This window comes from Astatotilapia calliptera, chromosome 15 (assembly GCF_900246225.1).
Source record: "Astatotilapia calliptera chromosome 15, fAstCal1.2, whole genome shotgun sequence".
Classification (NCBI taxonomy): Eukaryota; Metazoa; Chordata; class Actinopteri; order Cichliformes; family Cichlidae; genus Astatotilapia; species Astatotilapia calliptera.
In genome coordinates, this window is record NC_039316.1 from 26,200,730 (window position 1) to 26,223,186 (window position 22,457).

At 45.6% G+C, this 22,457-nt stretch overlaps 1 protein-coding gene across 4 annotated transcripts in view; it reads right to left on the reverse strand.

Annotated features, from left to right (window-relative positions):
* Nucleotides 1-702: 702 nt before the first annotated feature.
* LOC113037469 (kinesin-like protein KIF26A) overlaps nt 703-22,457 on the reverse strand; it is a 31,314-nt gene continuing 9,559 nt past the window's right edge. For all 4 annotated transcript variants that reach the window (XM_026194582.1, XM_026194580.1, XM_026194578.1 and 1 more), the window contains exons 4-13: nt 17,579-17,672; nt 17,232-17,494; nt 15,010-15,193; nt 13,308-13,464; nt 12,205-12,367; nt 8,420-11,522; nt 3,776-3,966; nt 3,089-3,112; nt 1,964-2,114; nt 703-1,687 (exon numbers count right to left, since the gene is read on the reverse strand). In XM_026194582.1, the coding sequence (XP_026050367.1) occupies nt 1,500-1,687; nt 1,964-2,114; nt 3,089-3,112; nt 3,776-3,966; nt 8,420-11,522; nt 12,205-12,367; nt 13,308-13,464; nt 15,010-15,193; nt 17,232-17,494; nt 17,579-17,672 (4,518 nt within the window). In that variant the 3' untranslated portion in view covers nt 703-1,499. The remainder of the gene's footprint in view (nt 1,688-1,963; nt 2,115-3,088; nt 3,113-3,775; nt 3,967-8,419; nt 11,523-12,204; nt 12,368-13,307; nt 13,465-15,009; nt 15,194-17,231; nt 17,495-17,578; nt 17,673-22,457) is intronic.

The window sequence follows — 22,457 nt, forward strand, 5'->3', positions numbered from 1 at the left end:
CAGAGACATCCTCATGTGGCTGTAGAAGTCGTGGACGAGAAAAGATTCCGATGCGTCATGACAAGCTAACGTTTCAGGGTCCAACAGGAAGTGAGTGTGCATAAACGTGGCCACAGACCATCGATCAGGCAACCACAAGTGACTGACAGTTTATAAGTGGGTGGGGCTTCAGTCAGAGATCTCCAGGTTTTACACATCAGTGCTCTTCTGGACCAGGGGTCTCAAACTTTAATGAGCTGTGGGCCACTCCTGGCACCGTCATCTCATTGGAGGGCCACTTTAGCGTTCAGGTATTAAAAAAGAAACAAAGAAACAAACAAGAAAACACCCACAAATATTTCTGAAAATGTAATATTTTGTTTGTTTTTTTTAAATTTCAGATAGTGTATAACAAGACAAAACTGCAAACGTGAACACAGATTCTTTTCCTCACTCTTAACTAACTAAAGCCTTTCATTGAACTACCAAATAAACACAATGGTCCTGTCTTTCTGGCCAGACACGTGGCAGCACTTCTGCTCTGATTTTGTTCTTATTTAACAAAATAAAAATGCAGACATAAGTGTACACATTAGTTTTTGACTGTCTCACTGAACTAACATAGTCAATCTCTTAGTATGTTTGCACTCTCTGCTCATATTGCCATCATATTAAATCATTTTTGGCTTTTTAAAGAACTTATTTTAACATTACACTTAACAACAAACAAATCCTCCCTAACAGAAAAAAACTGCATTATATTTCTTCACGTCAATATACGGACACCCCTGTTCTGGACGCTTCGAATTAAAATGGGCAACTTGCGATCGTCGGTCACGTGATTCGTGATGTCACCTGACCGAGATTCTAGCTTTTATTCAGTGATTTTAAAATTGGATACTGTCAGAACATTGTTCTCTTTCAGAAACACATCCGAGTTGTTATTTACTGAGAGGAGACCATAGTGTTTCAGTGTTTCACGTCCCCTTTAATGTGTGTTTGTATGTCTGTACATCTGTCAGTTAGATACCATTCCTGCTCTGTGGTTCTGGCTGCAGTGCAGATGATGTCATCATGTATGTTGCCACAGATGTTTTACCTGCTGAAACATCTGTTTGAGTCACTGAGAACATGAGCAGGCTGAACTCAGGGTGGACGAGGCGGTTTCCTAAAACCAACTTCAGAGTTGGTTCACTTCAACTCGAGTGCTTAAGTCGTTGAGCGGGATCAAACCCATGGTCCTGCTCTGGGTTCTTCAGGTTTGAGGCTCGGGGTGGAGCTTACAGGTGAACAGAGTCCATGCTGGAGCTGAATCATTTTTCCTAAACTCTGCTGCACAACGGATGAATTCAGCACCATAAAAAACACCACGACAAACAAGCTCACAGAGTCGTTGAGCTTGTGAATAGAAGGCACTTGCAAAGCTGCGTCCTCTGAGGTCTGATCTCCGATCAGCCATTTGCTGCTCTGCTCTGACAGGACGTCTGCTTCAATCTTCCGTCGGTGAGTCAGCGAACCTTTCACACCTCCACCTCCTGACGGCCCCCTTGCGCAGCGTCACCTGCCATCATCACGGTGATGTCAAAGCAGGTCTCCATCATGAGACGGGACTTGCACAGGTTGACGCAGTACTCCAGCTCCCCCGTGGCCTGAGCCAGAGCCTCTAGGTACTCCTGGGACTCGCAGTCCAGGTCCTGGTCCACGTCAACTGCAAACACAGAGAAAGCGGTTAGCTATTTAGATGCATGCGGGCCGACGTTTGTACCATGACATCACCACGCTGCCTCAGCTGCTCGTGCACAGCATCTCTGAACGCTTGGCCCGGTCAGTTAAGTTCAGTTAATGACAAACACATGAAGCTGAACTCTGAGGTTTCTGTGGTTCATCATCACAGAAATATCGCAGCCGGTCACTGATGGCTTTCTAAACGGTGAGTAATCTATTATATGAGTACCAGCTCCCTCCCGCTGCAGCTCATACTCACACTCTCCACTCCACCTGCTCGGGTGGAGCATCAGCCAGCTCTTGGCCTCCTCCAGCTCCGCCTTCAGCCTGTCGTGTTTGCTCTTTAGCTCTTGGATCTGCTGCTGCCGCTTCTCCAGCATCCTCAACCGGGCATTGAAGTAGAGCAGACCCTGAGGAGCGAGCACATAGTCAGAGCCTCGAACTGCACACACCGGCTGGTAGGGGTGTGGACGATGACAAGGAAGAGGAGGGGGGATTAGCACGAGGCTTCGAGACTCCAGCCTGTGTCTGGCTTTAATTAGGAGTCAGTGCAGTGCTAATCTGTGATCAGAGGAGGATTAAGGACAACTGAGGACAAGCAGGTGACAGAGAGGTGGTTCAGACCTGCGCTTCATTACAGCTGCCCCTCAGAGAGCTTTATTCTGAAAATCCTGGGATGTTTCTATTGTGAAAGTCTGTAAATGTGGGCAGCTGAGCAGTAATAAAAGAGTTGATCATCCAGATGATAAGTGACCTGAACATTAACTGTGTGTTTATGTTTCACTTGCAGCAGCTTCTCTGTGACACGCAGCCAAAAAGGCCAGATTGTCAGGTGAAGTCAGACTGACTGACTCCAGTTAGACCATCACAAATTGTTCATGTGAGGCCATGACACAGGCGTGACCAACCTCAGTGAGGCCCATGGGAGGGGAAACCAGTGAAACCAGCGAGTTGCTGATGTAAAGCCAACTCAGGTCTCTGTGTCAGCAGCAAGAAAGCCTTGTTTCATTTGGAGCTACAGGACAAGTTGGGATTTGGGGAAAGCATGCAGGTGTAAAATACACATGAATAGATGCAGCAGGACAGGAAGCACCTCCGACAGGTGAAGCGAGCAGAATGAATCCAGTGTGAACAGGTAAACACAAAAAGCATGACAGGCACAGTGTGTGAGACAAAAGTTTGAGCACAGACAAGCGACACCACACGGCCTCCATGTTGGCGTCTCTACACCGGCCGCCAGTCAGACCGGCACCCTCTCTGACCTTTAACCCTACACTCTCCGGTGGGATCACAGAGGTCCTCCACACCAGGGCCGGTTCGAGTTTCATGTCATGGATGGTTTGTTTGGAGGAATGTAGGAATGAACGTGTAAAGGACAACTCACCTTCTCAACATCGTGGAACGTCTGCTGGGACACAAATAGAATAGAATAGAATAGAATAGAATAAACCTTTATTATCCCACGGATGAGAAATTTTGGTGTTACACAGCTCTTACAGCAAGGAAAAATAAAATATAAAAGGAAGACACAAGGTGGTCCTATAAACATAAGCAACCGAAGTCCATATATACAGGTAACAATGTACAGAATATGTATAGAAAAATTGAAAAATTGTACAGTGATATGTATAAAAAAAACAGAGAGAAGCCAATTATTCACCGAGCAGTGCTCCGGATATGAAGAGCACGTCACCTTCCTCTAATTGAAAATAAATCAGAGCCCGACAGGCCGCTCTGCCGAGGGTTAATGACCCGTTAACACTGAGAGAGGCGGCTGTCACAGAGACCAGACAAGCATCCCCCCCACGGTCTGCTTTATATATGTGATTTGGATAAAAATATAAAAAGCTCCTCTGAGTGCGCTCAGACTGAGGCTGAGGGTCCAGATGAAACTCCACCTAGCTTCAGGAGGCTGTGTTTGAGTCATTCTTGTCAGTGCATCGCAGAGAAGCGGAGGGTTCTAACACGACCTCCACGTGAGGGGACTAAACCAGCATGCTGTGATGCTGAATGGCATGTGAGCAGCACGTCATTATTTAACCACCACCTACTGGTCAGGTGGAGGACTCACCTCAGATCCCATCAGCGCCTCCTTCCTCTTCTGCACACACTCAACGTTGTCGATCTCATACACCTTTATCTCAAACTGCTCCTTCAGGGTGCCGCCCAGCGGCGGCAGGTCCACCCACTGACCACCCAGCTTCCTGCCCAGGGAGGAGGTGTCCGGCAGGGGGGCAGGGATTAGCCGCCGCCGCAGGAACCCTGCAGGTGGAAAAGGAGATGAGATGAAATAACTCATGATCAGTAAATGCAGCAGACTGTGTGTCAGGTAAAGTTCACAGGGCTAGGGGTGCAGGTGTTTCCAGCTGTGGAAGCTAACATCAGGGCCCTGCATTCGGAGACTGGTGTTTGAATGCTCACTGAACAGCTTCAACACAGCCAGCTGACTCGCTCAGTTAAAGCTGCAGTCAGCGAGGAAGTTAGTCACACCTGTGCTCTGAGCAGGTACCTGAGTCAGTGTCAAGGAGCCGGTGATGTCATTAAAAAGACAGCCAATAGCACTCAATAACAGGCAGGACTATCAAGGCTGTAACGCAGCTGCACCACATGGCCTTAAACCAGACCTGGGCATTTCACGGGCCGTGGCCCATGTCAGCCCAGGTTGGCCCACATCAGCCCATGTGAACCTTCCTGTCCAGCCCGTGTGACTTTCACTGATGTACAGATGCATGTGCAGGTAAATGTTTACTGACCAATCTGCGATGCTGCGTTTTTAACAAGGCCCGGACTAAAAACTCTTTATTCACTGAAGTCAAAGGAAAAGCTGTAAGCTCAGTCTGTGGTGTCGTGTTCAAGAACCATATTTTAAATCAGCACTGTAGCTGGGCATGCACAAACTACAAGAACGTGTGTAATGAAGGGCACAGACTGGTGACTGTACAGGGAGTGCAGAATTATTAGGCAAATGAGTATTTTGTCCACATCATCCTCTTCATGCATGTTGTCTTACTCCAAGCTGTATAGGCTCGAAAGCCTACTACCAATTAAGCATATTAGGTGATGTGCATCTCTGTAATGAGAAGGGGTGTGGTCTAATGACATCAACATCCTATATCAGGTGTGCATAATTATTAGGCAACGTCCTTTCCTTTGGCAAAATGGGTCAAAAGAAGGACTTGACAGGCTCAGAAAAGTCAAAAATAGTGAGATATCTTGCAGAGGGATGCAGCAGTCTCAAAATTGCGAAGCTTCTGAAGCGTGATCATCGAACAATCAAGCGTTTCATTCAAAATAGTCAACAGGGTCGCAAGAAGCGTGTGGAAAAACCAAGGCGCAAAGTAACTGCCCATGAACTGAGAAAAGTCAAGCGTGCAGCTGCCAAGATGCCACTTGCCACCAGTTTGGCCATATTTCAGAGCTGCAACATCACTGGAGTGCCCAAAAGCACAAGGTGTGCAATACTCAGAGACATGGCCAAGGTAAGAAAGGCTGAAAGACAACCACCACTGAACAAGACACACGCACTGAAATGTGTCTTAAACTGCTCCTTTGACTGTGCAAGACATTATTAAACAATAAGTAAAGAGTCAAATATCAGCCAGCTGTCGAGTCTTATCCTTTATTTACTTTGAATCTGTCCACATTGGCCATAAAAACACTTTTATGTGTAATATGTGACGGTGCCTTTAAATGCCAGCAGCAGGTGGTGATGGACCTGAAGTCACAGCTGGAACATAAACGCTCGCCAAACGCTAACAGAAAGCTGTTTGTCTGTTGTGAGGCGAGCCTAGGGATGGGTATTGATAAGATTTTAACGATTCCGATTCCATTTTCAATTCTGTTTAACGATTCGATTCTTTATCGATTCTCTTATCGATTCTTATTTTTAAAAAAGGAGAACACTAAGGTCGATTAGCTTAGAACTTTGTTTTATATCTTCTCTTTGAACAAGATAGAAATTTAGGAGTAACATGGCCTTACAAACCCAATAGTGAGATCTTAAGAGATCCACAGCCTACGGCTCTTCAATGGGGTGCCACAGGGTCCCCAGGAAAAAAATGTAAATGTAAAATAATAAAATAAACATTCTTCTGTAGCAATAACAAAGTGTAACATAAATTATTCTGTAGCAATTACACAAGAATATCCAGTAATGTCCTGCCTACAATTAAACACGTTCACTTACCAAAGTGAAATCGGGGGCATCTGCTGTGGCAAATGGGTGCAAGACTTTTACCACAAACTCAGTCACTGCTCGGTGACATTCGTCTATCCTGGTCTGAAAGGAGACGCTACTGGTAGACTGCAGCGAGAACTGCCAGCATCTGAGCCAGCCAGACTCTGTCTTTGTCTCTCATCGTGGTCACCTAAATGCACAGTAATGGAAGGTTTTGTAATAAGGCCGATCGCGCTAACATAATATGCACTGTTAGTTGATTATTTATCTGCCGCATTAACAGGAGAGGACGTGCAAACGTTACCGCTGCTGCTGGGTTGAGATTCACGAGTCCGGAGCGGAATTAACAACACGACATTTATTTAAGGTCATCGTGTGTTTTGTGAGCAAATGCTTTTGCATATTCGTAGTGTTTCCTCCCTTAAATTAAATATCTACTTTGCAAGTATTCCAAGTTGCCCTGTTGTCATCCGTTCTCGTAAAGTATAACCAAACTTTTGAGTATTTGAGCCGCTTACACGCCGTGTTTCCTGCCAGGTAAGCGACGCTCCGCAACGTGGTGACGTCATTTGGGGCGACTGGAATCGATAAGGGAATCGTTTGCAAAAATGCCAAACAATTCCAAGGAATTGAAACAGTGGGAACTGGTTCTCAACAAGAACCGGGTTTCCATACCCATCCCTAGGCGAGCCAGTGAAATATCACAATAAGCTCAATAAAAAGTTGCTGATTTCAGCAGACAGCTTTAATTAGCCTTCTCTTCTTCTGTGGTGCTTCCTCCTCTGTCAACATCCATTAGAGCTGCTGATCAGGTTTTAAGGCCGCTGCTGTCCACCTGAAGACCTCACTCGTATTTTTAACGACTTTGTACACACGGCTGTCAAATTAGGTTCCCAAGTAAAAGCAGAAGCAGGCATGTGCTCCACAAACAAAAAACCGTTATGGCTTATTAAAAACATCCGGGCTCACTGATGAGGATTCAGACATGATGACAGATTGAGGAGGAGTGGGTGTGAAGGCTGTGGAGTTCTGTGGAGTGGATGGGAGGATGTGTGGGTGATAATTGGAGTTGGATATGTACACTGGGAATTGTCCTCATGAAACATTCATGAGGCAGAAATGAGGCGAGATCCACAGGCCAATGGCAGACAGATCACAAGAGTGCCGATTCCGTATGCATCAGGCCGCTGGCTCGCCTGCCGCACGAATTGCAATCGGCTGCTGGGAGCTGGGACGTGGCAGCGGCGTGCCACATGATGTGCGCCCATGTCAAGTTTTTGTACAAAGACACCGGCTGAGAGATAATTTCACATGATATCAAGGAGGAGAGCTGCCTTTGATAGATGCTCCCACAGCAGTAGCACCTGTACTCGGTGTGCTCAGCACTCATAGGAATATTGTAGCGAGCAGCCATCATCACACACTGATGGATGCTGGAAAAAGCCATAAATATGTTAATTCTTCAGCAGAGATGAGTTTTATTGCTCTTTCACTTTCTGAGTCGATGCACGGAGAAATAGTTGCTGAATATCAAATCTGAGATTTAAATTTTGGCCATCAGCTCTAATGATTTCACAGGTTATTTAAATAATATCACATTGTGATAGAAAAGCTTCCAAGTTCCTCTGCACGAGCCGCTGTTTCATAAAACCCATAAACCTTTCGTTTTGCGTTTCCATAACTGCTTAGATATACCATCCCTCGGAGAGCAAGGGCTCGTTTAAGTCTATGTGAGCTGCTGTGAGGTTAACATGGGAGCGACCGGGACGGATCTGCTGACAGACACAAAGGGGGGAGGAGTGGCCAGACATTGGTGTTTATGTGGCCCTTGATGGAACAGCAGCTGACATACCACATCATGTTTACAGTAATAATGTTGGGCCAAAAAAAGGAAAAGCACTTATCTGCACTTATCTGCACTTATCTCACACACACACACACACACACACACACACACACACACACACACACACACACACACACACACACACACACACACACACACACACACATCAAGCTACTTTTTGCACAATCCACTGTCATTGCTGCACTTTTCTATTGCACTGTTGTGCCTGCACTGTTGTGTCGGCACTGTTGTCTCTGTATCGTTCTCTTCTGTCTTTGTTTTGTTTTTTTGCACACTTGCACTTTATGTAGTCCTGTGTTGATTGTCTGTTTTATGTAGCACCATGGTCTTGGAGGAACGCTGTCTTGCTTCACTATGTACTGGCAATTGTCTTTATGGTTGGAATAACAATAAAGACAGTTGACTTGACTTGAAAAGACAATTTTAAAAAGACTTTAAAAAATCTTCAGCTTCCACTGAGCCTTAGAACTGAATTCATGTCATATTTAGGTGATGAGCTCATTATATGCGCTCTACATAGAATTCTATGATGAGTACAGAGAAGTCAACGAGTTAAAGATTTTTGTTCTTCAGATCTGATCACTGTAAAAAAGGGGCAGTGCTGCATGGAGCAGAACCTAAAGTGTTACCTGTGTTACATTACCCCATCTCTGGCGGCGGCATGCACTCACCATTTCCTCTCTTCTTGGGCGATTTAGAAACTCGGCTCCTATTTGATGAGGATGCTCTGCTCTTGCTCATAGAGTCGTGTGCCGAGGAGGTGCTGCCGGTTGTCTCGCTGTCTCGGATCATGCTCTCGTAGCCGCTGCTGCCCCCGCTGTGGTAAAACAGGGCGGTGCGTCCCATGGCGGGGGGCAGCTCCCCACTCAGGATGCTGCTGTTGTCGCTGCCGTGCCCACTGCTGTAGCGCTGTGGCCTCCGAGGCGCTGTGATCTTGCTGTAAGGTGATGGCAATGGTGCGTTGAGGGGTGATCCAGTGATGCTACCAGTCCTGCTGCCAGGGATGTCGCTTCCAGCTCCACCACCAAACATCTTCCTTTGGCTACCTGAAACCAACTCGCTAATCCGGCTGTTGGCTGCCCTGCCGATGGTCTGCTTGGTGCCCATAATGGTGCCTTTTACTGTCTTGCCTCCGGTTCCAGAGCGAGATGGGGACTTGCCATTGGAAGGTAGGTTGGTGTTGCACCCAGCTACATTCTCTGGCAGTTTGGGGGAGGAGCTTGGGCTCTTCGAAGTGCTGGCAGACAACGTTCGAAGTTTCAGTCCACCAGAAGCTGCTCCTCTTGATCCGCTGCCACTGCGGACCTGCCACAGTTTGCTGGTTGCTGCAAAAACACCAGCTGGAACTTGGGACGGAAAGGCCGATGTGGAGGTGGATGCCGGATCACTGAGTCTTGGCACTGATCTGTTGGATCTGCCATTTCCTCCAGATGTAGCACCACTGTTTTCTCTGAACAGCTCAGGTTTGGACCCAGCTAAGGTTGGGCTGTCGCACCTTTCCAAAGACATTAGACTCCCAAAGTACCTGGAAGAATCTTTGGCTCCTTGCGTCTTCAGGCTTGAGGATGTCCTTGCAAAACTGTGTTCAGTTTTAAAGCTGGATGTCCTGTGGCTGAATGAACCAGCTCTGAGCTTGACATGCACTTCATCCTCTGAGGACTTTCCAGTGTTGCTGCTTGTTTTTAAGGCACTTGGAGACAGCACAATTCTTAATTTTTGTTCTTGACTCGACTGTCCAAACTTTGTGCTGCTTTTTTGTCCATTTGCCTTTTTTCCCAGGGATGAAAACCTCAGTGTACTGATCACTGAAGCAGCTTCTTGGGGGGTGGAAACGGTTCCTAGAGTTGTTGCGCCCCGAGTGAGTCGTGGCAATTTGATGAGAGTGTCTCCTCTCCTGCTGCTGGACTTCTCACAGCCATCAACAACCCTCTGGGCTGAAGAAGACATCTGCATCTTTGGTGGGCGAGGTACACTGTTGCTGTTCCCTCCGGACCTCTTGGAGGAAACATTAGTCACGCCACTTCTTGTTGGCTTACTTGCAGAAAGAAACTCCGCCTCTCTGGTATCACAATAACTGCTTCGCTGAAGCAAAACATCATCCTGCCTGCCTTCCTGTCTGCTGCAGCCCACAGCTGCAGATGAGGTAGGCTTGGTTTTCCTGGGAAGACTGGAATGGGTGGCATGGCGGGGAATCTGTGTTGACACTGATGTGTTCAGGGTATTGGCTTTCACCTTCAGAGAGCCTTTTAGAGATGCTTTGGCTGACTCGGGGGAAGGAGGGCACTTAGTAAAAGATGGTTTGTTTGGGCTAGCAGGGTCGCTTTCCAGCTCTGAGAAACAGACACCGCTGTCATTTAAGGAGCTCCTAATGCCATGCTGTAAGAACGGCTGTTTATGGAATATACATGGTGAGCTCAGCAGGGTGGCATTGTCCATTGTTTTATCCCTCAAGTAAAGCCTGCTTTGTGAATGAATACCATCACCTTCAGCTGATTCACAAAGCCATGAGCCAACAGACGGCTGCTTTTTGTTGTGGGAAAGCAAACCTTGTTGGTGTTCGGTGCCAACATCAGTGCCTGGTCCCACAGCTCCTTGTAGAGAGGTGTAAGCATCATATTCATCATTAATACTACTGATGATGCTGACCGGGCGAGAGCCAGCAGCTAAAGTCTGTGGAAAGCAGTCGGTGTTAAAGCTGAGGAGGTTGGAGGGACGGCCATTATCTGGGACAAGGCTGTGCGGGAGCTCCTCTATAACTGTGAACACGAGCTCGTCCTCTCCATTCAACTCCACGGGCTGCTGCAGAGTGATTGTGGTCCTCAGAAAGTCTCCGTCCAGGCATCGTCCTAACAGAGAGGCCCGGAGGTTGTTCACCTCCGTGGGGTACCTGCTTGTGTGAGCAGCTCCATCTGTGTTTAGGTTAGGGCTTATAGATTTGGGTGGCTGGTCTTGCCTCATTGCTTGTTCACTTATACTGACAGGGGGAGTCCTGCCAAGAGCCTCCTTAGGCCGAGGTGCCGTCCTCGTTGTCCTGGGTAAGGACGGTGAGGCCAGTGGCTTGGGTACAGCTCCTCTGAGGTAGACTTTCTCTCGAACTACAGGCTCTGAGTCATGGGTTGGAGCCCCCCCTGACTTTACCACACATGGCTGAACGGGGGTGCCTGAAAGCTTCTCTCCATCTGCACTCGTCCTTTTGGACGTCTCGATGAAGCCACCAGCTGAAGGTAGTTTGGGCTGATCCTGATCTGATTTGTCTATGCATGTTGTCAGTGTGCTTTCTGAGAACATGTGGGACGAGTTCTTCTCAGATTTGGGTGGAGACGTTGCCTCTGTGGGTTTAAGAGGGCCACTCTGAGCCTTCAGCGCTACTGATTTCTTCTCTGTGCCGAACATGGCCGGGCCCTCGCTGCCATCAATGCAGTCGAGTCTCTCCTGTAGTTCTGCAAACGTGTTACACTTAAAGTGGTCACCGTCGGACTTGGGTGCATCTTTGACTCGCTTTTTGTTCAGGGACGGAATAATGGGAACGAAGGAAGGCGGACCCTCGTTGTCGCTCAGCTCTCGGTCTGAGATTGCCTTCCCTCCCGGCCCAACGTAGATGACAGTGTCACAGGAGTGCTCACTGCTGGAGGAATAGTCGGGATCACTCGAGAGTAGCAGCGGAACATCCGGGTCGAGGGCCACGGTCAGAGGGTGGAAGGGTCGAAGACGAGGAGGCCGACAGGATGGGCCTTCCTCACAGGAGCTCTCCCCTCCAGATGAGCTGGAGGCATGCTGCGAATAAAAGAGAAATAATACAGAATTAACCTCCTAAAGAGAGCTGGAGCATGCAGCGATTAAACTGAAGGGAAATCATTACATGAGTGCCCATGCACTGTGTTACATTAAAATGAATGTGAGTGAGATGCACATGCTACTAACTCTGGATTGAAATCTTCAACATACAGTGTGTAAGTCTGCCTAATGAGGCTCATCTCAGCACACAAACGCCCATCTCTGTAGATACACTGGTATTGATTATCTATCAAACCATGATAGGAAAAGTCGGTGAATTATGACATTCTGAACTCATTAAAATAGATGTGAGGGGTTTATTGTTATTAGCCTCAAGAAATTAGTGAAAATTCATTTAGAGTCCAAAATGTTTGGAAATCCCAAAGAATGGTTTGAAGACTTTGATAACTTTTAAACCTCAATTTGTCCTTTGAATTTGTTTTGCCTTCAGTGTTATAGATGTTTAATGTTCAGAGACAAAGACTTGAGATTTAAGTTTGAGGTGCAGTTTTCTGTGAACTTCAACCTAACAACAATCAGAACCTAATCAATCTCATCCACATGTGAGTAAATGGTTTCTGTATTGGTGATATAACATTTGGTGTTTTGCACACTGTACCAGAGATCCGTGACCTCCGCCACAACGAGCTCCAGAAAGAAAACCTGAATAAAGATGAAGCACCTTCGACTTCTTCTTCCTCATGCGGTGGATGCGATAGGCCAACTGCATCGTGGTCAACGTCTCCATGTAGCCCGCCGGGGAGTCGGAGATGTGAGCGATCATGGTGGTGCGGCAGTTGATGTTGCCCAAGGATTCGCGGAGCAGCATGGTGAGCTTGCTATCCCTGAATAATACATTAAAAAAATGCTTCGTTAGCTCAAAAAAAGGAAGACATGCTGCGGGCGTGAGAATCCCCACGGGGCCGCAGATACCATTCATTACACCGCACAACAGTTTGGCACAGATAGGCAAAAAGGAATAGGAACGAGCTCTCATTTCACATTAATGAAGTTCGCTTTGAACTACACGCCACATGTGATCCAGAGGCAGAGACGGACTGAAATGTTCATGAAACTCTGCCTTTGAAAAGACCTGGACTATCGCTACAGAAGACGGATCAAACACAGAATTTACATACAACAGTCTAAGCTTTTTCTCCTTTTTAGCCCAACACGACTGAACTCCAGCCACCGACTGACCTAAAATATCACAAGTCCTCGTTTGGGGGTTTTCTTTGGTTCAACTTCCACTCACTAACTTCACTCATGTAAATGTGTGAAAAAAAATCTTATTAATGGATGTGACTGGAGCATCAAACAACTCAAGGGTTGCTTGTCATTAAAAAACATGAAAACATAAAGATATCAAAGATTCTTCCATCGACAGGCTTGTATGTTAGTCTTTGAAGTCTGTGGATGATAACTGATGAGATTCTTTGGTGCAGATATTCGCTCCATAAATAAAACACATGTGATGCTGATGGCTTCACAAACGAAAAGAAAAGGGGACGAAGGAGCGAGGTGAAAGTTCATCAATATAATTAAAAAATAGCATCCAGAAATAGGTATTAAACAGAAAAGACCAAATGTGAGGAGCAAAAAAGGACTGAACATCAGTTATCATTACTGTGACTTATTCATCAGCATAAACAACCATTTAACACTGACTGAAAGCTCATTAAAGCTCACAGCTTGACCCCCACCCCCCTCACGGGGATCATTGGTCCATCTGTTGTTTGGCTGCTGTGACCTTTGACCCCATTGAGCTCATCAAAATGCCCGTACCTGTAGGGAACGTGCTTGGCTCCATTGGCAAGGGCAAGGATGACATTTCCCAGCGCCGAGAACGACAGACACTGACCCCCGCCCCCCTCTCGGGTCCTGCTGATGTCCGTCTCGCAGCTGCCCAAATCCAGGAGGTGAAGGCGACTCCGACTGGACACTGCCATGCAGATTGAGAGGGCTTTATAATGTATGACACTGCCTGCTTAACTGCTCATTAGTTCTGAGACAACAATCTATTCATTAGTCTATAGACAGAAACATAATCAATAGCTTTGGTAATAACTTATTGGCTGCTTTGAATCATTTATCAGGAACCAAGCAGCCATTAGGGTAAAGACATCTCTTCCTTATCTGTGAATGATAGGAATCATATAAAATGCCCGTGGGCTGTGTGCGAGCTGAAGTAAAGTCCTGCAGCAAATCTCAAGTCATCAGATCATACTTCCAATACATTACTAACCAAATGTAGAAACATATATACGCCTGCATGCATGTGCAAATGTTAAAGAAGCTTCATCTGAACACGTCCCAAATGCATCCCGCTAAGCTTCAGTATCAGTCTGATCCACTCAGTTTAACTGCCTGCTCATTTCATTAATTCAGAGTAATGATGGCGAGAACCATTAACCGGCCACATCAGCAAGATTTAGAAAGTGCTGAGCGCCACTGAGTGGATGCTTTTCCACAGCTCTATAAACACTGCAGGATGCCAAGCCATCAGGGCTCGTTAGCCATGCAGATTTATTCCAGCATAAAAGCCCAATAACGGAGGAAGCGGCTCTGCTGACAGGTAGACGTGGGTGGAGGCAGCGTTAGTGTAGCTGCTCTGCTTGTAAACGCTCCTGTTGAGCATGTTAGCAATTCAACACCAAGCTAATTAGCAGCTACATTTTGGAGTGTGGAAAAAAAGAGCTAACGACTAATTGAGCTGCCAAATTTTACAGCTGCATGGTCGCTAATGGGGGCTTTTATTCTTGTCCCGGGGTCAGAGCCTCTAACCTGCTGCTGCTCCAAGTCCTTGCTGAGCTGATGAGTCTGCAGCTGGAGTGTGTGTGCAGGTCTGTGTACTGCTGGGAGATTTAAGGATTATCATATCTCGCTTCAGCTGAACCAAATAAGCCATTCAGACTTCATTTAGGGTTTTCAATGACATGCTGAGTACCAGTTTCTCTTCAAAGCGCCCTGCTTTTTCCCAGATCCACAGTTTGTATGGAATGAATTGCAACCTTGCCTTCACCTTCAGAAACGTCTGTGAACATCTCAACAGGAAGGGAGACCAAACTCAGAGAGCTCCACCCAGCCTGAATCTCTCAGCCATTTCATCGGAGCATGTCCAGTTACTTGTCTGACACCGTGTCAGAAGTGAACCATGTAGAGCATTAGTCCATCATGTATCTGCTTAACCTGCCATCAGTGTTCTCTTTGGTTAGTCTCAGCCTTCAAAACGTGGAGTCCACAAACCAACAGGTGTCAGACGAGTGAGGTATATGTTCCTGATATACTGTCAGTTCCCTCAGTGATCTCAAGTTTGAATTTTAAAGGGTTTAGGTTTTATTGCTTGAGGTTCTGCTTCCTGATAACAAACATACTGAAAAGAGGAAGAAGCTGCGAAACTGGTCCACAAATATGAGTAGAGTTTTAACGTCACAGCAACTTTTAATAATTCTGGCAAAATATCAGTTATGACCACGCACACACTCACTGGCTGCCTTGTTGCTCTTGTCCAGTCTCTCCTGGTAGAGGTGCAGGGTAAACAGGAAGTGGGAGTTCCTTCGGACTTCCTGGTTGTTCGGCATTTGGTTGCTCTTCCTCGCTGCCAGGGCGGCGTCCAGGAAGGATGCTGCTCGCTCGGCACTGCTCGCCCGAACCTCTATCTGGTTCTGCAGCTGATAGAAAGAGCTAATGAGATGCAGATAAGCTGGGACTGAGGTGGCTGCACAGAACAGAGGCATGCTTCACGGTGAAATGCTGCAGGCTAGCATGAAAGTCCATGTTTTCAGCTTCTGCTTGCAGGTGTACATGATGAAGATTAGGGATGGGTACCGGTGTCCGGTGCCATGATGGCACAGGTTCTGACATAAACGGTAGTAACCAGACCGAAAAGCAGCGCACATTTCGGTGCTTTATTTCGGTGCTTTTTTTTCCTGAGCTGTGATACACTTCTAGCCAATAATTTTACGTTTCCGAGGATAGTAGGCGGGCCCAGGTACGTACGTTCTTTTAGAGCAGAGCTACAGATTAAAAATGCCCAAGGCGAAGCGGTCAAAAGTCTGGCTGTACTTCACAGCAAAATATGCAAACTCAGCAGCCTGCAACAAGTGCTTTAAGCTGATACTGTCAAAGGAGGCAACACCTCAAATCCGATGAAACACCTGGCGACGCATAGTGGTTTTTTTTTAAAAGCCCAGAAATGCGCCGTATGATAGCTTGCTGCGAGACCTCACACCGAGCGCATCTACTGTGCGTGGGTTGCCTGTTATCGGACCCGGAGTTAGCAATATCCCCCAAAAAACCCCGAAGAGGAGAGTCCTGGCCTCTAGCCCTGCCAGTGTAGTGAAATGATGACGGATGATGATGGCAGCAGCAGCCGTTCTTCTCTGCGTGAGTAGTTTGATGTTGTTCGTGTGTAATTTACGTTGAGTAGGCTAACCACGTTATTACATTAATGCATGTAAGGTGAACTAGCAAACAACATCATAGCTACATGTGGCTGTCTTCTTGTTTGATGGCAGATACTCCCTTCACCCTGGCCAAAAAGGCTAAAATGACCAAAGAAAAAGTGGAAAACAGCTGAACATGAGAGGATTTTGGACAAAGTTTGTGTTTTTTCCATTGATTAAGCACTGCTTCCAGCCAAGAGTGATACCATATATGCCCCATAGCTGCAGAAAAGGCTAACATTGTTATCTTTTTACAAAAAACCAGCTGAACATGAGAGGTTTTTGGACCAATTTTGTGTTCTCCATTCTTTAAGCACTGGTTTGAGCACCGTTTGAGCACCGGCACCGTTTCAAAAGTACCGATTTGGCACCGGTATCGGATAAAACCTAAACGATACCCATCCCTAATGAAGATCCTGCAGTAAGAAAGAGCTCTTCTTCTCTGTTCATATAAAGCCAACTTAGATTTATATATACACAGAGTCTGAGAGCTACCACAGGACAGGGGGAAGAGGATGGATGGATTCACATTCAGATTTCACTGAGCTATGACCCTGATGGAAGCTGTATTTATCCAATATTGATGTCTTTCTCCTGACTCAGTTTAACATCAGGCACGATTAAAACACATAGGCATCTTGCAATCAGGCGCAGACACTGCCAAGAGTTTACCCCATATTAGTCAGGCTCGGACTGAAACAAAGCTTTAAATCATTCTGCAGCACAGAAACCAGACTGTGATCATCTTCCTGCCATCTGCAGCTCTGTGATGTTCTTCTGGCTCAAAGTAGAAATCCTTCTTTACTCTTAGAGAGAAAATGAACGAGATAAAAGTTAAAGTAAGACAGAATGAGGTTTGATAAAGGAAAAAAAGGAAGGATGTCAGAATGAGAGGAGAAAAAGAGAAAGAAAATTAAAGTGAGCGCAGATAGAAGGAGCCCGGGGAGATAAAACAAACTGAACGAGTTGGAGGAGGAAGGTCAGGACTAATTGGACAGGTGTCAACAGTGAAGAAGTCTCTAGAGTGAACAGGAGTTCAGTGAGTAGGTCAGGAACAGACAAAGAGAAGGAAAGGAGGAGATGGCGAGGTCTTTTTTGAAAGGGAACGGCATGAGTGGCCCGGATGACTGGATGAACATATTGGATATCATGTTGAGCTGTAATCATTAGTTATATATCATCTAATCACAGTCCTCGGTTTATATCAGAGGCCAGTTTGTGTGATTGGTTAAAAAGTGCTCAAAGTGCGAGTTGTTTCCTGTACCTGGGATCCACAGATGGGATCTTCTCTCAGCAACACAGCAGGGCCTGGTGCCTCCTGGTGCCCTGCTGCCGCCAGTTCGGCCAAGAGGTCGGTGAGCGTCTCCTCGCGGCCGGAGATCTCCACGGCCGACACTCTGACTGAGAAACAAGCTCCGGACTTTTCCTTCCGGTCCTCGATCACATTGAACAGCCAGGAGATCGCCGTTGGAGCCACACCCAGGCTCTGGGTGGAGCAGTCCCGACCAATCATGGTGTACGTCTTACCTGTGGAGGCAGGGTCAACTCAACAATCATGTGACTTTTCAGAATTATGTCTTTGTGTGTGTGGGTGGCGTATCATGTGTTTACCCAGGTGAGCATGCCCGAAGCAGAAGATGCAGCCGTCCGCGCCATTCACCACCGACTGGATGACCTCTGCCACCGTTCCTGAACACACTTCAGCCTAGAAGAGAGAAGCCAGCGATCACTTAGAGCACTGCCACTATCACAGCGCCTCATACATAACAATACACACAGTACAGTATTTTTGACAAGCTTTAGGTCAGAGATGTTGGAGCACTTGGTGTACCGAAGCCCGCTGCTGACATGCCAGCAACAGCATGGCAGGTATGTGACCTGCTGCAGGTAACCAGAGCAGGAAAAGTCATTTAGGACCAGCTGTGAGTGACAAAGTGAATCCTTCCCCATGTGGATGCCTTGACTTTAAAGCTGAGCTTACACACCTGAGAGGTGTCCTACAAAGGAAGTTAACATATCCAGGCTTCCTCTGAGTTAGCTAACTCAACTAAACCTGGAACCTCAGTCAGAGATCATGGGTCTCATCACTGTGGTTATCAACTTTCTCTGTTGTGGCTCTCTGCTCCCTGTGAGCTCCACCTTCTCCAATCAGAGACGATATCAGATGAGACGATGATAAAATCTAACAGTAAAATAGTCTTAAAGACAAAAGTGGCAGAAACTGGTTAATCTAGTGATTTGTGTCACACAGCAGTAAATTCAAGATATGAATGGCAGTGAATGATGTGTCTGGGTATGCTCAGTGCTGCTGTTTGTTTCTAAGGTGATGGCTGCACATATAACATTCATATCACACTGAAAGCAAGATGTAAATAAGAGAATTTGTAAAAATCTAGTGCTTCCAGATGATTTTAAACCAAATGAGTGTTCAGCGTTCATTACCATGGTGATTTAGGAGGTAAAAAAGAGACAGCTCAGTAAACGAAAGAAATCATCAGCAGGAATACATAAATGTGTAGAATTACAGGAAGAGTTCTGATAAAAACAATCAAACCAAAAATAGTTGTTGTATATCTATTACTTAATTACTTTGATGGAGATTGAGTATCTTGACTTTTCTAGTGCCTTAAATACAATGTAATGAACCGCTGATCTGTACCATAAGTCATCCTTGCGGGGGTTGTCGGAACTGTATGCGCAGTCGCACTAAGGACAGATGTGCTCAGAGGCATACCCCGTAATGTGTATGGAGCAGTCTGTCGCGGCAGGAATAAGTTGTACAAAGTCCATGTAAGTTACGATAATACTTTGATAAGTATGATAAGTGTGTTTCTAATGTAAGGTATGTTGCTGCGTTTGTATTGTGAGCTATCTGAAAACCTTTTTATTCTGTATTTACGTTACTTACATCCATGTGCTATTTTTTTTGGCAAGACATGTGTGTCATGCAAGCTAGCAGCACCCCATGAGAAACGGGCCGAAGTGTTTAAGTGTTTACCGGAGTTTTGCACCCTTGGCAAGCGGACTGAGGTATGTGATGAGAGGTGATCTGTTGTTATATTTTATTTAACTGAACTGTGTAATCCCTTGATGCTGTTTGAAGTAACCCCTTTTGTTTTATTTAATCTGTGACTGTATATCTCATAATTACTTGTTTGAACTTGCCTGAATTAACTTAAGCTCATTGTTGTTATTCCTCATTGTTATAGTTCAAAAAGTACTGTACGGGTATCAATTTTTTCTTATTTTATAGTTTTCATGGTGCTCAACGTCCAGTGAATGAGCCGTGTGTGGTGAGGAAATAAATGGCTGCACCCGTTAGAGACTCTTCTGTTGTTCTTGATGCCAAGGGCTGCTACAGTGAAACTCATCGCTGCCTTGCAGCCATCTACGCTCATCTTATTCTTTCGTCGAACTGTGAGTAAAGGAGTGTATCGCATCATCCAGAGACTGCTGGATCAGTAAAGGACTCAAAATAAGGACATTATAAATACAATGTCATGCACATCTGCATCTTGTAAGCTGTGTGAGCAAATGATCTTCAACATGGCAGTCTAAAGTAATGCAAGAAAGAAAGACCTCTTCTGTATTTAACACAGTAGCATGTAAACTTGTGATGCTGAATATCCCACATTTCTTACATCAGAATGTCTAAGACTGAATCTGGGCTTTATGCTATCAGTTGTACTTCTGTAAAAACTTAAGTGTGCATTGAAGAACATATCCTGTTTGTTTTTTTTGTTTGTTTGTTTTTTTTCTCCATACAGGTGACCCAGGAGATCTTTTTTTTTTTTTTTTCTCTCTCTTCCCCCCCCTTCTCACCGTCTCTTCTCCCCTTTGGTTTTCTTTCTTTCTCTCCCCCTCTTTCTCTCATTCATTCCCCCTGTCCTATTTATTAAAAAAAAAAAAAAAAAAAAAAAAACTTAAGTGGCAAATTGTCTGATTTGAGGGCATCATCAGTATTATTTGGGTTTTGTTGCCAGTCTGTGAGGTTAAAGGTGTAAATATCTAAGTTGAGTGTTAATAAGTTTGAAACCACCACTCAACCCATTTGAGTTCAGATATATACACTTAAAAGGGCAGGTGCAACAAGCCAAAAATAAAATTAATAATAATGTGGTCCCCCGTTGAAGAAATAGACAAATCTACAGAGGCACAACAGGCCAGGTCCAGCTCCAGAGAGCGAAGACTAACAGAAAAGGGGCAGGAGATGCATGAACAGGAGGCCAAGAAAAATGAAAGGTCATTTAGCAAGGCATATGAGTCCTGGAAGGAGTTAGCAAGAGGAGTTAGAACAAAGCTGAAAGGTTTCTTCTCAAACGAAGACCTTGTTAGAACACAAACGGACATTAAGGCTAAAGAAGCATTAGTACATGAACTGTATGAGCCTAGCCGACGTAATCATACTTCTACTCCAGATGTTGTCAAGAGAATGGATGCCTGTGTTGCCCTAACAACAGAAATTTGTGATCTCATTAGTAAACGACTAGAAGATATAGATAAGACTTTTAATGACAGGTTCGAGAAGGAGCGTGTAAGGATGATATTAAGTAAGGAGGAGTATGGATCTGTTTTTGGGAAAACTGAAACAGAAACAGTTATTTCAGAGCATTCAAAGGGCTCAGATTCATACTCTGGAGCCACATCTACGACTTCTAGCAAACGTGTGGATGCCGAAGCTGACCTTGCAGCTAAACTAGAACAGGCGAAGGCAATGCAACGAATACATGAACAGCAAGCCAAGTTGAGTAGCTTAGAGCATGAGTGGAAAATCAAGGAAGCACAAATGATTGCAGAAATGACAGCAAAGTTAGAGGAAGAGAGAACTAAACTGCAACAGCTACAGGCAGAAAATGAGGTAAAAGTAGCAGCAGCCAGAGTGAGAGCTTACAACAACTACAATGGATTGGAAAGCCTTAAGTATGAAGCAGATGACAAATCACAACTTGATAGCCAAATCATTGAATCTCAGAATCCATTGAATCCACAGGCTGAATCATTTCGACCGCAGTGTGCACCACCTGAGATTTTGCAAAAGCAACAGGAGGTCAGCTTAACACAGGAGCTTGCAAGCTTGTTCGTCTCCAACCGTCTGCCTGAACCTGAACCCACAGTGTTCACTGGTAACCCTTTAAAGTTTATAGACTGGAAGATATCCTTTATAGCATTGACTGGCCACAAACCCCTCCCCGCAGGCGAAAAAATGTTGTATTTGAAAAGTTATCTTGCAGGTGAGGCACGGAAGGCGGTCGAAGGATTCTTCTATCGAAACTCAGAAGATGCATATCAGGGTGCCTGGGAGATTCTTCAGGAGAGGTATGGAAGTTCATTTGTCGTCCACAAGGCTTTCAGGGATAAACTGATGAAATGGCCAAAAATAGCTCCCAATGACCCAGTAGCCCTCAGAGAGTTTTCAGATTTCCTTCAAAGTTGTGCCGAGGCCATCCCTCATGTTAAAGGGCTGGCAATTCTAAATGATTGTGAAGAAAATCATAAACCTCTCAAAAAACTGCCCGAATGGCTGGTACGCAGATGGGGTCGCATTGTTGTGGATGAACTAGACAGATGTCAAGAGTATCCACCATTTGCTCATTTCACCAGATTTCTACAAAGGGAAGCTAGAATAGCCTGCAACCCCATTGCTTCTCCCTTCTTATTAACCACTAAAGTAACAGATGAAAGGCTTCCTAAGAGAAGCACTCTTAATTCTTACTCTCATGTATATATCTCATGTATATCTCATGCACATATCTTTCCACGTAGCACTTTTAATTCTTATCCCCACTTTTATTTTTTCCATGTCTATTTAAGTGTTATTTATGACACCATGTTTGCACTGAAGCACCGCAGCAATTTCCTAATGTTGTAAACCTGCTCAACATTTGGCAATAAACCCCATTCTGATTCTGATTCTGATTCTGAGAACCAAGGCACTCAGCACCAATGCTCAAGCTAAGCACTCTGCAGGTAAACCAGGGACCTTAATTTCAAAGCCAAGACCACCATGCTTCGTCTGCAACGATGAAACACACGGTGTCGCCAAGTGCCCAACCTTTGCCACAAGGCTTCCTGATGAAAAGAGAGCTTTCATTCGTGAAAACCGTCTTTGCTTCGGCTGTTTAAGAAAGGGTCACACTAGTAAAGAATGCAAAAGAAGGCACACATGCACTATATGTGGTCGAAATCATCCAACTTGCTTGCACATAGAGAGAATTGAGGGAGCCAGTGAAATGTTAAACAGTGATTCACCATCTGCAGGAAATGAGACAAAGGAAGTCCGCAATGTCATGTCTAGGGATGGGTACCGGTGTAGGACATAAACGGTAGTAACCAGACTGAAAAGCAGCGCACATTTCGGGGTTTTTTTAAAAGCCGAGAAATGCGCCGTATTTGATAGCTTGCTGCGAGACCTCACACCGAGCGCATCTACTGCGGGTGTGGTGCCTGTTATCAGACCCGGAGTTAGCAACATCCCCAAAAACACGAAGAG